This window comes from Epargyreus clarus, unplaced genomic scaffold (genome assembly GCF_041222505.1).
Source record: "Epargyreus clarus isolate Ecla_fem2 unplaced genomic scaffold, WU_Ecla_fem_2.2 ptg000016l, whole genome shotgun sequence".
NCBI classification, from domain to species: domain Eukaryota; kingdom Metazoa; phylum Arthropoda; class Insecta; order Lepidoptera; family Hesperiidae; genus Epargyreus; species Epargyreus clarus.
The window spans coordinates 7,354,227-7,370,426 of NW_027332224.1; the positions used below are offsets into that span (position 1 = coordinate 7,354,227).

A 16,200-nucleotide genomic window follows, 5' to 3' on the forward strand; every position below is an offset into this window, starting at 1 on the left:
ATTTTATGAGCAGTTTTAATCCAAATTAGAAGAAACGAACTATTTTATGAGCAGTTTTAATCCAAATTAGAAGAAACGGACTATTTTATGACTTCATTGTGTAATTATTATAATACTACATTTTTTATGATTTACACTAACTGATTCAATGATTTTTTTATTACTTTAATTGCCATATTTAATCTCAGATTTTAAAAAAAAAATCCATTTGCTTTTAGGAAATAATTGTAACAAACTTTTGGCAACCCTACCAAAACCGTAATAAACCAGCAATTAATATGAAAGCAAGTGTACGACACACTTTATATACATTCAGTGATAAGTGTCGAGTGTCGTTATTAAAGATTATACTTTCATTCGTCACGCAGTGTACGACATGACAATGAGGTATCATACTGTGGGCCTGTGAAAAGTATAATTGTCTAACATAGTTATAATACTGTGAAAAGTGTAATCTTGGTATTGTGTCAATCTTAAGATTAGTTCAAAGTTGTGATTGGTCGTTAAGATAGAATAGATTTGCTTCATTCAAGGCATTAAAATTTTTCTTTAATCATTTTTTTAATAATATACGAGCATGATTGTGTTGTACGATCAAAACAAAGTAAGTTAACATAAAATTAAGTTTATAACCATATTTGCACGCCGTAATGGTAAAATAAGAGGATTTTTGTATCTTAGGACAGATTAAACCAGAGTTTTGTACCTTATTTGGCAAATAAAGATGTTTTTGATTTGATTTGATTTGATTTGATGCATTCCACCTGATGGTAAGTGGCTACTGCCGCTCATGGACAACTGTAATCAACGCCAGATAGAATTATATTCTTATCAGAGGTCGGCTACAGATGCGCCGCTACCCCTGAGGACTAAGCTGGAACGCCTCGGAAGTTATGTCTCTTTACGACTCCCTTCAAACCAGAACACAGCAGCGCTTAACACTGTTATTAGGCAGAAATAGGTGTGGCGGTGGGGCCGCCGGAGTCGAACCACAAAGGGTTCTGCCACCTTTTAACGAAAACAAATAATAAAATTATTATATTGGCAGTATTTTTGCCATGCGATACTTACTAGGCAACTTTGTGGTGTCAATCTTTCATATTGTGCCCAGCAGTGGGAATAAGTTGATGGTGTGGGAGCGAAGTTTATCTATATTGAGACCGCGTTACTAGGCCACCAGAGGTCACTCCGTGAAAGTGAATTGAGGTGTCAGTAGGGTGAATGAAAATTACTACATTTGTACTACGTGCAAAGTGCGAAATGAACTTGGTAAAGAAATGATGCAAAGTCACTCACTCAGTTTTTTTTTTAAATAAACGCTTTCTGCACTCACAGCCCCACACTAGGATTCTGTGTCGTGGGTGCCATGGACACACACATAGACAAATACACAAACACCCAGACCCAGAAACAGAAATCTAAATTCATCATTTAGATATCTGTCTGGCCGGGGTCGAACCCGGGACCCTTTGCGCGTCGGACCGGTATGGTGGCCGCTCCGCCACGCGGGTCGTGATGCAAACTCACTCAGATTGAATTTCACACACGTCAGAACTTATTTTAACAACTCTTTCCTCACGATGTGTTCACCGTTTAAGCAAGTGATAATTAATTTCTAATACGCACATAACTTTGAAAATCTAAGGGGTGCGTTTTCTAACGATGTTTTCCTTCGCCGTTTAAGCAAGTGATTATTTACATTGACGCATATTACTTTGAATAGATAGGTGCGTGACAGGATTTGAACCTCGGACTCTCCGATCGAGAGGCCGATGTTCACACTGACGTATCATTTTTTAATTGCTGATATTCTATCCCTCGCGAACAGTAGGTACTTTTTGTCGGGATTAAAGGTACTTTTGTGGACCCTTGACAACATGTGTACAACACTTCACGACAAACCGTTATATATATTATATTATTAGTTAGTTTTGATAAGTAAAACAGAAAGGTACTTCACCGCCTTGAAATTGAATGAAGCCACAAAAGGATGATTTTATTATTTATTGTTTGGATTATTGACAAAAAACATTTACGCATGAATAACTAATATTACGTAATTTACGTAATAATAAGTATTTCATTATTTAGAGACGTTTTAGAACGGAGACGTGGCAACACTTTTTTACGCAATTCAATTCTAAAAACTTGTAACACTTTCTTGTTAGGAGTGATCAATCTATGTATTTTACACAAATTTAGTTAGTTTAAAGATATGTAGCCTGCATGCCTTCATACCATAATTATGACAAGAGAAACATATTTGATCGTGCTAATTACCTACTTGCATTTCATTAGGCACTATGTTTGAGCACAGACGGACGTGCGTACTGAGAATATTAATATATAAAACATATTTACCTACGACTCACTTCCTTTGCGTGTCAGTGACACGCGGCGGAGGGTAATGTTTGTCGAGTGTATGTATGTCTTATTCTTTGGCATTACAGCCTAAACGGATGGTAACATTAGTAACATATGAGGTGTCGTTGGATTCGTCTTAATTATTGAAGTTTTAAAGCCTAGAAGGTGGTAGAACCCTTTGTGGTTCGTCTCCGGCGGCGCCACCGCCACACCTATTTCTGCCTCATAACAGTAGCGGTAAGCGCTGTGTTCTGGTTTGAAAGGTCTGGTAAGGGAGACATACTATTCCCAGGCGTGCAAGCTTAATCTTCAGGGGTAACGGCGCATCTGTGGCCAACCTCGGGTAGGAATATCTAATCCTATCTGGGGATTACAGATTTCCATGGGCGGCTGTAATCACTTACCATCAGGTGGATTGCACGCTGGGATGCTCCTATATTAGAAAAATGTTTATATTTTGAAACTAGGCGGTTTTTTGTACTTATAATTCGCCAGTATATGCTTATAAAATACTATATGAACATGCAATCCACCTGATAGTAAGTCACTATCGTAAGTCGATATCTGAAATAAGATTGGAGACTTTTTTACTTTATAGGAGTAGCAAACGATCATGCAGTCCACCTGATGGTAAGTGGCTACTACCGCTGGACATCTGTAATCAACCCCAGATACGATTAGATTCCTACCTGAGGTCGGCCATAGATACGCCGCTACCCCTGAGTACTAAGTTGAAATATCTCAGAAAACAAAGTCTCCCTTACCAAACCCTTCAAACCAGAACACAGCAGCGCTTAACACTGCTGTTATGAGGCAGAATTGGGTCAGTGGTGCTACAAAGAAACCACAGAGGGTTCTATCATCTTACTCTTTAAAAACATTATTAATATAACTCAGGCAGGTGTCCTCGCTGTTTATCCACTATTAAGCAAGTTCTGTTGTAGCTCATTATCATCATCACCGACTCATTACTGTCCCACTGCTGGGCACGGGTCTCCTCTCAGAATGAGAAGGATTAGGACATAGTACACCGCGCTGCCCAAATGTGTATTGGTAGACACCATACAACCTTCGAAAACTGTTTTTTTTTTAAGACTTAGGGTTGCAGGTTTCCTCACGATGTTTTCCGTCACCGTTTAAGCAAGTGATAAATAATTCTAATACGCACATAACTATGAAAAATCAGAGGTTCCGGGGATTTGAAGTTTGAACCTCGGACCCTTCGATTAAGAGGTCAAATTTCTTAACCACTAGGCTATCACTGCATATATCTGTTGTATCTTTGTACACAATTCAATAAGTAATCGGTTGTCAAACGCAACTTTCTGGCATCAATAACAGTTGATCAGATACAGGTTGTGCAGGGAAAGCTAGTGCGTCTATTATTTAAAGTAATAAACGTTAATTCGTCATTGCTACAAAATTATAGAGTTGGATTGCCCGGAGCTGTGGCCAGGTTTGGCTTAAACAATTACTTATGTACCTACGTTTGACATCAGAAATATACAGTAGAATTGTAAGGGCTTAGCCCTGCAGCGCGGAAGACTTATTAATTTATGTCTAATCCTAATATTATAAATACGAATGTGAGGACTGCATGCTCGTATGCTATTCCTATTGTTACAGACACATCACATTGATTCATTTTTATCATAATTTAGGTATAGTCTACGCCAAACTGCTAGTCCGCTCTGAAGTGGTTGCGAGCAGGTGTAGTCATACAACTTGCTATGGCGACGCGATTCATTTCTATATTCAGAGCGGACTAGCAGTTTTACGCGGACTATACTTAACTTTTTAAATACTTTTCTATTTTATATTTTTGTAATATTCAGTCATGCTTTGAGTTATGAATAGTCAACTGATTTTTGCAATACCTTTAATAATGGAAGTGTGATAAATAAGAGGATAAAGATGCATTATTGTAAATGTTAATAATTATGGAAGAATATATTGTATTTCTGAGCGTTTTAATATTACGTATATTATAAAAGAAACGGATGTAATATTTTTTGATATCGGTATCCGAAGTGTCATATTCATTATAGTGGTGGTAGAACTTTTTGTGGTTCGACTCCGGCGGCACCACCGCCACACCTATTTCTGCCTAATAACAGCAGTGTTAGGCGCTTCTGTGTTCCGGTTTGAAGGGTGTGGTAAGGGAGACAGACTTTTCCGAGGCGTTCCAGCTTAGTCCTCAGGGGTAGCGGCGCATCTGTGGCCGACCTCAGGTAGGAATATCTCATCCTATCTGGGGTTGATTACAGATGTCCATGGGCGGCAGTAGCCACTTACCATCAGGTGGACTGCATGCTCGTCTACTACTCCTATATTAAAAAAGAACAAAATGTCATAACATCCCTACTACATAAGTCGGAATCCGCGCTTCTTTCAAATTAAACTAATTCAGAACGTCATTCGTTCCAGGTGATATACTATGAGCATGCACAGCATCAGCACCACTATGACCATGAAGAGGAGCCTGGCTGGGGACCCTGGTCCAGGAGTATGGAGCCAGAGGTAAGATCTTAACGTGTAACGCCATCTGTTGACAGAATGCGAAAAGTATTATAACTCGTCGCAGTGATTCAACGGAAATAAAGCCAAATAGAAAATAAACTTTACTTTATTATACCAAGTAAAATATCGCATATCTAAGTTATAATATATACCAAATATAACATTAATTATTTTCAATTTTAATGAATTATATTTAATTTTTGATTTGATAAATAATTTGAAAACAGCGTTTATGTACTACAAAGCTTACCTATATATACATAATTATATGTATGTTCATGTTTGCGTTTCTGCGTTTTTTTTAAATCTCGAAATTAATTTTGGAGATTTATTAAAAACTACCCTTTGCCCACGGCTTCGCCCGCGTTTAAAAGAAAATAATATAACATACTAACATACATAAAACGTACCTTCAACTTTGTTAAAGATTATCATTTGATCAAATGCATAGTATACGATTCAATCCTTACTAATATCGATTAAACTAATCGATGTTTTGGGGCCAAAAGATCGATTCTCCGATTAATCGATTTTAGATCGCCATACCTATTTCCCGTGGGATTTCCGGGATAAAAACTATCCTATGTCCTTTCTCGGGTCTCAGACTATCTTTGTACAAAACTTCATTAAAATCGGTTCAGTGGTTTGGGCTGGTTTGTGAAGAAGAGACAACCAGACAGACAGACAGACAGACAGACAGAGTTACTTTCGGATTTATAATATTAGTAAGGAGTAAGGATAAGGATTGTAGATAAATGTAGGAGATTGTCTAAACTACATTTAAAAGCAATAGCCCGTTATTTAACATGATTTGTATTCACATACATGGATACGTGGATTTATGTTAAGATTTCACTATTTTTTAATAAACAGTCATAGATTAGTAAAGATTACTCACTCCTAACAAGAAAATGTACCCAGTTTTGAGAATTGAAATAGTTGCGTAAAAAAGATTTGCCACGTCTCTGTGCTAAAATGTCCTTAAAATAATTGAAATAATTATTTACTTATTACGTAAATTACTTAATTATTACGTAAATTAGTTATTTATTCGTAAATTTTCTCTAAAGATGTCTTTATTTGTCAAGGATTCAAAAAAAGAACTTACTAAAATAAGCCGTTTGTGGCTTCATTCAATTTCAAGGCGGCGAAGTATCTTTACTAATCTATGTTAACAGTATGAATGTTTTATTTAATTTAATGATTTGTGACACATACTTAATATTAATTTTGACTTTCTGCGCTACTTACGAATATAAAATTTACCTATGCCAAATCTCACACTTCTCTGTGGCGCGCAATATTTGTAAGTCATCCAAAATTTTCGCCTCGTCAATGTTATTATAATAAATTATTTATGATTTCCAGGACGCAGAAGCAGATGAACACGTAGAACTAAGCAATGGACCTTACAGGGCACAGGAACGGACCCAGCCCTACTCCCCGGTCCGGCCCTTACTCACCCTTTCATAGGACCTATGCCTTCTCTTTCTGATATAAGTCAAATACAGCATGTATAGTCTAATATTATATTTAAATTATTTGAAGTGTTTTCATCACACCTATTAGGCCTCATAACAGCAGTGTTAAGCACTGCTGTGTTCTGGTTTAAAAGGTGGTAAGGGAGACATACTTTTCCGAGGCGTTCCAGCTAAGTCCTCCGGGGTAGCGGCGCATCTGTTGTCGACCTCAAGTAGGAATATCTTATCCTATCAGGGGTTGATTACAGATGTCCGGCAGTAGCCACTTACCATCAGGTGGACTGCATGCTCGTCTGCTACCCCTATATTATAAAAAAATATAAAGTACAAATGAAACTATTTAAATCATATAACTGTTTAAAAAGGTCAGTATCGAATATTTTAAAAAGTCAACTTATAAACTTAAACAACCTTAATAAATTATTAGTAATGATTCATATAAACATCATCATTAGTGTCAATATAACTCATAATTAAGCTTTACTTTACATTATTAATTTATTTTAACTTTTAAGTTAACGTGGCTATTATTTTTAACTTAATAAGTGAAAAGAAATGGTATGTGACTGATTTTACTACGTTTTTATTAGCTTGCTTTGTATGTGTATTGTTCTAGACATGTATGTATGTATGTATGTAATGGAATCTTTGAAATAGACTTTGCATGGTCAGTTTACTTCAAAACTTTGAACAATTATCAAGAACCGCTCTCGCACGCGGGTACATAGCTGCGTTAGTGTGCCCTTACGTTACGGAGTATATGCTAACTAAACCTGTGCGCAACTTCAGAGCGGACTAGAAGTTTGGCGCGGTACACCCTGGTACATTTGACGTTAATCATACAGATTTATGGTGTCGATTTTTGGTTGTCATTTTGAAGAAATCATTTTTATGATTTTCCGATCACCCCAAAATAAGTTTTACTTCAATAATAACCATTTAAAAAATTTAATAGAAAAAAATCTTCTTTTGACTTATACCAATAGCCTCTGTTGACTAATCAATATATTTATTATTAATTTTAAGTTTATTTATTAATTTATTTTAACAGTCCGTGTAAATGTTAAATTAAAACTAGAATTAAGTTGAAGCCATAGCTCGAGTTTATTTATTGTCTGTGTTCGTTTTATTTATTGAATAAATTATTTTTGAAAGTTATTGTGATTTTATTGATCAAGAACAATCTAACATTTTGACAAGTCCGCCATTTTGGAAAATGTCATTTTGGCGGTAAGTAACGGAACACATTAATTGACGGGATCAGTGATTAGGATGAATAAATATTCTGTAATCTTACGCGAATACTTTTAGAGATATTTGATCATCGTCCGTTATTATTTATTAATTATCAATATATTGCATAGTTATCGCCAAACTGCTAGTCCGCTCTGAAGTTGTTGCGAGCAGGTGTAGTCATACAATTTGCTATGGCGACGCGATTCATTTCTATATTCAGAGCGGACTAGCAGTTTTACGCGGACTATACTCTTTTCCTACCAAAGATCCACACTAGACAATTTCTTCATATTGACAAATTCGATCGTACCGTAGAAAATGGATAGATTAAATATTAATAATGGACTTATATTTCACATTTATCTCAAGGAACACGCTATATTCTGATTTGAAGGGTGTAGTAGGTAGAACAACTTAGATGAAACCTTTTAACTTAGTTCTCAGTAGTAGCAATACATTTATTCCATACCTAGATATATAAAGCCAAAAATCCTACTTAGCATTGATTACATATGTACAGACAGTGTAACCAAAATTTACTTCAATTGATACTTAATTTTTTATCATGTCAGGTCATAAGATTAAACTTTACTAGAATAGAATACAAGATACTTACTAGAATAGAACTAGAATTATAATTTACTAGAATCTACATATTAATTTTGAATTTTATTTATGACAATAAAATAAAACAATCGTTTATAAAACCAAAAATATATTCTTTTATTAGTACATACATATTCTAACACGAAATCAATGCGTACAAGTGCAAGCACTGAGAGACAACCACCCTACAACCCCAATACTATCGGGGTGAATATTTTGGATTCTCCGGCGCGTACGTGAAACTCCTCAACTCGTAGGAAACCCCATTTTGATTCTCATACCCGAATTCTTTCATCTCATTCTTCATTTCTGAGTCGAAGTCGCTACAGCCGCCGAAGACGCGATTCGGCGTCCGATTGGAGTTTGCAACGCTCTGATTGGTCGATTCAGTTTTCTCGGAATTCTCTCGCTTCTGATTGGTCGATGTGGACGCGACCTCGCTCTGATTGGCCGGCGGGCGGAATAAGGCGGAATGTGCCGTGGCCGTGTCGAGATCGGCCTTCCTAGATACTATTATACGAATGTCTGTGTGCAAATACAATTTTCCCGATTTGGATGTCATGAATCTGAAATGAAAGAAAAAATACATATTATTCAACTGTCAAAGCTACATTTATATACACAAATACAAGTTTTATACATCCAAACCAGAAGGCAATAATTCAGACGTTTGCTAGGCTATTTTTGATTTTTACCTATAAATTACTCATATAGTATATATTTGTAATCACCGGACGCTAAATGACTCATAAAGTACATATTTGTAACCTCACGCCCTAGGGTTCTTAAATTTTCACCTAACGTCCACACTACTAACCCTTTCGTGCACCTTAAAATCCATATAAGGCCTAAAAACCTGTAAAACCTACCTAAGATCCCTTTGAAACCTAATAGTAGACCTAAGAACTCAACTGATATGTGTATAACTAACCCTTATGTGGACCTAAAAACCCTATGGTGTACCTAAAACCCTCAAATGGACCTAAAAACACTTTTGTGAACCTAAAAACCAGTTTGTGGACCTAAAAATCCTTTTGTGGCCCTAAAACCCAACAATGGACCTAAAAACCCTTTTGTGTACGTAAAACCCTCAAATAAACCTAAAAACCCTTTTGTGGAGCTAAAAATCCTTTTGTGGACCTAAAATACTTTTTTTGGCCCTAAAACCCTCCTGTGGATCTAAATACCCTTTAATGGACATAAAGCCCTAAGAACTGACCTGAGATGTATGAGATACCGCAGCCACTTGTGCAGCTGGCTGGGCTTGGGCGGGTCGGCCCCGGCCGGCATGTACAGCGTCCTCTGGCGGAGGAAGGTGCGCGCCATCGCCGGCATGCTGGTCAGGTCGTACAGCACCACGAACATCTTCACCAGGGTGCCATGAGGGTTGAAGAGAGAGACTTGGATGGTGCCGGAGCGGGCGACACGGTAGCCGCCTGGACCGAGATTTATGTGGCCCTGGTGACAAAAATAAATATTAGATTAACTGTGAATTTTCAAAGAGAGTGAAGAATTGGAATTAGGTAGTAACTTATTTTAGCAATGTAATTTCCATTCAGACCCCTGACCCCCATGTCATCAAGAAAAAAACTAATGATAGCCCTCACCAAAGGAGGTTAGGGGTTTAAATTCTTAGGAGCTTATGATGAGCCATCATAACAATTTTTTACGATTTATTATGCTTTCCACACTCATAGCCCCACACTAGGATTCCCTGTATCGGAAGCGCTATTAGCACACTGAGACAAATACAGAAACACCCAGACCCAGAAACAGATACCTAAATTCATCATTTAGAAATCTGTCTGGCCAGAGATCGAACCCAGGACCCTATGCGCGTCAGACGGGCAATCTGACTGTTCCGCCGCGCGGGTTGTCATATATACCTATACATATATAAAGGGTGAATCTCCATAAAGTGCACATATTGAAACAGGCAAAATTAAACCGCATTTTGTCGACAAAAAAAAATTAAGAAATAGTACATTACAATACGAGGACGAAAAATTTTTTTCTGACAAGTGTGAGTTTGCAGGCCGAGCCGCAGGCGAGGACTGCAATCACACGAGTCAGAAAAACATTTTTCGTCCGCGTGTTGTATAAAATTTTATATTACGGGGTCGGAAATGGGTGTTTTGCGCACGCGAAGCGTGCGTAAAACGTCCATTTACGCACGCCGTGATATAAAAAATTTTTTTTTGGGTTTTACGACCTTTTGAAGTTTTTTTTTTGGAATTATGCACCTAAAGTAAATTAATCGCTATAACTTTTGAACTAAAAGAGTAATCATGTTCAAACAAAAATTACAATGAATGCCAATTATAGGCCGTACTGATCCATGAAAAAAAAAACAAAAAAGTTTATCTTCCCAGAAAAAAATAGTCAGATTAGTGTGAAGAAAGCAATTTTTTTAGGTTAAATTTCAGTAATCGTGAATTTCCTCAAAATAATCTAGGCTTTGTTTGAACCTGATAACCCTCTTAGTTTAAAAGTTATAGCGATTTATTTACTGCAATTCCCAAAAAAAAAATTCAAAAGGTCGTAAAACCCAAAAAAAAAAATTTAATTTTTTTTATATTTTTTTTGTCGACAAAATGCGGTTTAATTTTACCTGTTTCAATATGTGCACTTTATGGAGATTCACCCTGTATAATATACATCTAAGTAAATAAACTACTCACCATATAAGGTGCGTTGGTACCACCAGGGGCATAGAAGAACACGGTAACAGGCAGACGTTCGTGGGGCGGACAGAACGCACCAGAGGCGCCCAACTCCGCCGTGAAGCCAGCGACGGTAGCCACTGGTTCCAAACGACCTTTAAGGGCTGACTCTTCGAAGCTACCTGTAATGGGAGAAAATATTGTTTTAATGGATGGATATTATCTAATATCACACCAATTGTTGTAAGAAGCAGTTTTTGTGTATCGACTGGTTTCCGGCTGACTTACGAGTATATATATACCGTACATATGATACGATCATCTTAGTCCTAAGGAGCGGCAAAACATCTGTGATTGGTTTCAAGTAGAACCTCATTCCTTTAGTACAGAATTGGTCACAGATGTCCATGAGTGGCAGTGACCACGATCAAGTGGATAGCCAAGAAGTTGTCTTACCTATTGGGACTGTAAAATGTGATCATTTACCAAGTGTAGCTCAATAAAACGTGATGGTATATCATGAGTGAGCTTAACCTGTGCTGGACCCAATCTCCACAAAGCGTACCATTTACTAGTGTTATGAGAGAAGTATGAGTGGCCTTGTCAATCCTAGCCCAGTAAAGCGTAAAGGTTATATCATGAGTGGACAAATCTCTTATTTAAACAACAGAGTCCAACGAGTGCAACTAAATGGAGCATTATCAGCAGGCTCTAATATTAAAATAGGTGTACCTCAGGGCTCCATCCTTAGTCCGTTTCTATTTTCTGTTTATATCAATGATTTGCCATATGTAGTAAAAGATTTATCTGAGATTGTTTTGTTTGCTGATGACACTTCCTTGGTGTTTACAGTAAAACGACAATCACAGGATACGAACGACATTAATGAAACTCTTTGCTTGATTCAGAACTAGTTTGATGCAAATAACCTACACCTGAATTCTAATAAAACCAAATTTATTAAATTTATGCTATCAAATGTAAGGAGTACGGGGATGAATGTCGCTCTAAATGCGAGACTTTGCAATCTGTCAATGAAACTTTTCTTTAACCATTATTCCATTGATTCTAAACTCCAGTGGGGTCCCCACATCTCTGCTTTGTCCAGCAGACTTAGTACTGCAGCTTTTTTAGTCAGAAGAATTAGACAGTTAACAGACGTCCCCACTGCCAGACTTGTCTATTTCAGTTACTTTCACAGCATTATGTCTTATGGCATTCTACTGTGGGGTAGTGCTGCTGACATAGACTCTATCTTTACTATTCAATAAATATAGTTCAAAAAACTAAAAAAACACGCTTTTATGATAAAATCAACTATAAAGTAGAAAATAATTTTCAATCTAGGAATCAATTAAGGAACACTAAATTGTATAATTGTAAAAAAAGCGTGGAGTGCTCCACTTATCAATTTTCGAAAAGCACCCCACACTTTTTTCACAATTATACAATTCACTGTTCCTTAATTGATTCCTAGATTGAAAATTATTTTCTACTTTATAGTTGATTTTATCATAAAAGCGTGTTTTTTAGTTTTTTGAACTATATTTATTTTATTAATTTTTAGTATTTGTTGTTATAGCAACCATCATTATGCATCGTCTGTAAAAAAATCAAGGGTCTATCTATTACGGTTTAAGAGATAAAGTCCTGTGACTCTCGAACAGACAGCGGAGGGTTTCGTTTTATCCTTTGAGTACGGAATCCTAAAAATCATTCTACAAGATGGCATTATAGATATGTTTCAGTACATTTGAGTTCTAGGGAAATAACATTACTATTTTTTTAAAGCTAAAAATCAATCTAGTAACTTTGCCTGAACGCTCCATAAGGCGCTTTCTCTCGCCTCGAAAATCGTTAATCCTGAGGATATTGATAAGGACAATGGTACAAAATTATTAAAATCGTGTATTGTCATCGGTTTTTGATAATTCTTCAAAATTTTGAATTAAACTGAACGTTCAAAGTGGATAGAAATCGGGCTCAAAGATTCCGTTACTGTTACGTACATACATACAAACGTACAACCCAAGCTAATAAAAGCGTGTTAAAAAAGAACAATAAGGTCAATATATAGTCTGCGGCGTGATGAGTCCCTGAGAAAACTGTTTCCCACTGTTAATATATTTAAGGTACATAGTCAATACATCTATGAAAATATTATGTATGTAAGAAAACACACTGATATGTTTGAAAAAAAAATGTAACCACCATAACTTTAATACTAGAAATAGAAAAAAATTAGCAATTCCTAAACATAGATTATGTAAGGTGGCAGATCTTTCATGGGTAACTGTATTCGCTACTACAATAAAATACCCGACCTCATTTTGAATCTCACAGAAAAAAAGTTCAAACATGTCGTTAAACAAACGCTATGTAAAAAAGTGTACTATAAACTAAGTGATTGTTTGACTGACAAAACGGAATCTGAAGTAGTTCCAGCTCCATATGTACCATTAGGCTAAGTTTAACATTGTAAAAAGCATTTTTTTAGAAGATGTGTGTTATAGAGTTTCTTTCGCCGCTTCTTCTCCATAACGAAACACTTTGTAAAGTGGTGGTAGTTGTATTGACATTAAAAAAATGTTCTGTAAAGAATCTATCCTTACTAATATTAAAAATCCGAAAGTAACTCTGTCTGTCTGTCTGTCTGGTTGTCTCTTCTTCATGCCTAAACCACTGAACCGATTTTAATTAAATGAATCGTAAACTATGCATTCGATCAAGTGATGGTCTTTAGCAAAGTCGTTGTCCATGAGCCCACGAAGGTTTCAGAGTTGGTACGATCAATTTTCGCCAGATGGTGCCACTTTCATTCCGTACGAATTTTCAGTTTTATGTATGTTAGTATGTCATATTATTTTCTTCGAAACGCGGGCGAAGCCGCGGGCAATAACTAGTTTAAAATAAAAAAAATGATTTCATTTGATTTGGACTCACCCAGTAGGCCAGTGCTGGGTCCGATCCGCAGTTTCCGTGTGCGATCACGACGTCTTGGCGGCGGCGCGCGCGGCTCGCTCGGCGCCGCAGCGGCCGGCGACGGCGGGGAGATCGGGTGGAACAACGCACTGAGGAAGAAATATATCATTTTACACCGGCTACAAGTCGGCTACCGAAAGACGCCGATCTATACATTGTTTCAAAATATTTTTGAAAAATAAATATAAATGTGTTTTGTATCGAATAAATTAAGAAAATGTTTTAGTAAAAGTCTTTATAATTAAATTACAAAAGATATTAGAATGTCAAAAAATAATAATAAAGTTTTAAATATGAGGATTGAAGGAGATTTAGGCACATAGCAAAAAATAGAAATTAAAAAAAATATATACAATGAAAGGGTGAAGAAATAATAAATATAAATTTTATATCAACGTTTTTAATCAATTTTTAATTAAACTTAAAAATATTTTTTTCAATGGAATATTCTAAATATTTTGCAAAAAATACCCTAAAGTGACTCGATGACTTTCAAGTTAATATTTTTCTCTGAACTTAACTAACCAAAAATTTACTAAAAAAAAACAAAACTACTCCAAACTTTACTTCCTTATTATTCCATAACATCTTTTTTCTTAATAAGCTAAAAAACTTTCATTATTTGAGCAATAGCCATATTTTAAATAAATTTGGAATTAGTTACATTTTACATGTGTGTGTGTGTGTGTAAGATTAACTAAAGAATTACTAACTCAACTCACCTCTTAATACCAGAAATTCCATTAATCGAGTCATCAAAATCAAAACAATTATTGCCGCGCCGCAGCGGAGCCGGACTGGACGTCAGGGGCAGACCAGTCTTCGTATGAAACACCATAGACGCAGCAGAATCGAACCGCCACCTGAACCTATCCATCTCCGTCGGCGACGGCACTTGGGCATCAGGGCAACCCTTTTTAGGATCAGGGAACACGAAACCGTTGAGGTCTTTCCGGTCTTTCCTTTCTTCTTGGTCTTTCGGAGATTCCAAATCGCACTTATCAATCGTACCGTAATCACATTTTTCATACATGACGTAGTCTTCGCTAATCGAGAAGGTCTTCTGCCGTTTCGCGTCAGGCTTCGGCAGCGAAAAGACCGTATCGTCATCACGAAGGTTCAGTTCCTTTATATCGTTACCAGAATCCTTCTGTGCGAATCTATCCGCAACAATCTTCTCGATTCTGTCAACTATTGGAAAAAACCGCCGCAGCTTCGGCCTCTTTATAATCGAGGCCTCATCTTTAACACTATCACTAAAATTATTTAAACTTATATCACACGTTGAATTACTGCTAATATTATCACATTTATGCTTCTTCAGCGTTTTGTCGTCCTCCTCACATTTCCGCCTAGCTCCGTTCTCGTTCATCGAGGCCAAGTTATAATTGGCCTCGGATCGCACCATTCCTCTGTCTGAACAAGTGTGACATTGCATTTCGAGCACCATGCCGCATTGGCACGCAATGTCCTCAGTCTGTGTGGACACGGTATTCGTCTTCCTGAACTCGGACGGTGGTATGCTGACTGTCTCCACGAAAGGCGATCTGCTCTCTATCCTACTGGCAGGCAGCGTCAAATACGTTTGGTTCCTGTAGCATCCGATTGCACGGAATCTGTCGAATCTAGCCGCCTGTAGGATGGGAATGGACGTATGAGTCTCCTTGCTCTTCAAACCCTCGCCTTCCGAAGATGTACTATCGCAGAGTCTTTTCAGCTTGTTCTCTTTCTGCAACCGTCTCTTGTACTTCGCTATTTCCTTCAATCTCGCTTGGTCTAGCTTCTTTGGTTCCTGACTTAAGCTAGTGGAAGATCTATGATTATCTTTGCCGTCGGATTCCTCGTCGCAGTTGCATTTATGTTTGCCGCTCTCGCTGCACGGTGTTAGCATTCTGTCATCAACTATATCTCGTTTCTCTGTGTATTCCGGTGGATTTATGATCGAGAGCCGACGGCTGGAGTGGCCGATGACATCAGGGGAGTATTTCGAAGAGCGCGGCCCCAGCGTGAGATCATTCAGTTTGCCGACGAGTTCCTCGTGGACGTTCTGTGGCGTTTCCTTGCTGGTGCGTCTCTTTTGGCAGGTACATGTGACGGTTGGTATATCGGATATGCGCGGGAGGCTCTGTAGAACCACTTTTAAGTACACGTTGTTCCCTATGTCGGTGATAGGGAAGTTGTGGTCAGTGGGCGGCAAGGCGAACTCTGCCATCTTGTAGCTCTCGCCTGGTATCTTTATGGAGTAGACAATGTTAAGCTTGCGGTCATCTGTGTCCTCGTCGGTGTTCGCTTCTAGTTTCTTGTAGTTGCACGTTTCGCGGCTTAGCTTGCGCCTGGAATAGAGAATT

At 37.5% G+C, this 16,200-nt stretch overlaps 2 protein-coding genes across 4 annotated transcripts in view; one reads left to right on the forward strand and one right to left on the reverse strand.

Moving 5' to 3' along the window:
- Positions 1-6,613, forward strand: part of LOC140748617 (uncharacterized) — a 40,017-nt gene extending 33,404 nt beyond the window's left edge. For both annotated transcript variants that reach the window (XM_073081461.1, XM_073081460.1), the window contains exons 6-7: positions 4,792-4,884; positions 6,253-6,613. In XM_073081461.1, the coding sequence (XP_072937562.1) occupies positions 4,792-4,884; positions 6,253-6,357 (198 nt within the window). In that variant the 3' untranslated portion in view covers positions 6,358-6,613. The remainder of the gene's footprint in view (positions 1-4,791; positions 4,885-6,252) is intronic.
- Positions 6,614-8,299: 1,686 nt separating this feature from the next.
- Positions 8,300-16,200, reverse strand: part of atos (atos homolog atossa) — a 61,704-nt gene continuing 53,803 nt past the window's right edge. For both annotated transcript variants that reach the window (XM_073081273.1, XM_073081272.1), the window contains 5 exons: positions 14,575-16,185; positions 13,814-13,941; positions 10,889-11,052; positions 9,427-9,665; positions 8,300-8,773 (listed from right to left, as the gene is read on the reverse strand). In XM_073081273.1, the coding sequence (XP_072937374.1) occupies positions 8,407-8,773; positions 9,427-9,665; positions 10,889-11,052; positions 13,814-13,941; positions 14,575-16,185 (2,509 nt within the window). In that variant the 3' untranslated portion in view covers positions 8,300-8,406. The remainder of the gene's footprint in view (positions 8,774-9,426; positions 9,666-10,888; positions 11,053-13,813; positions 13,942-14,574; positions 16,186-16,200) is intronic.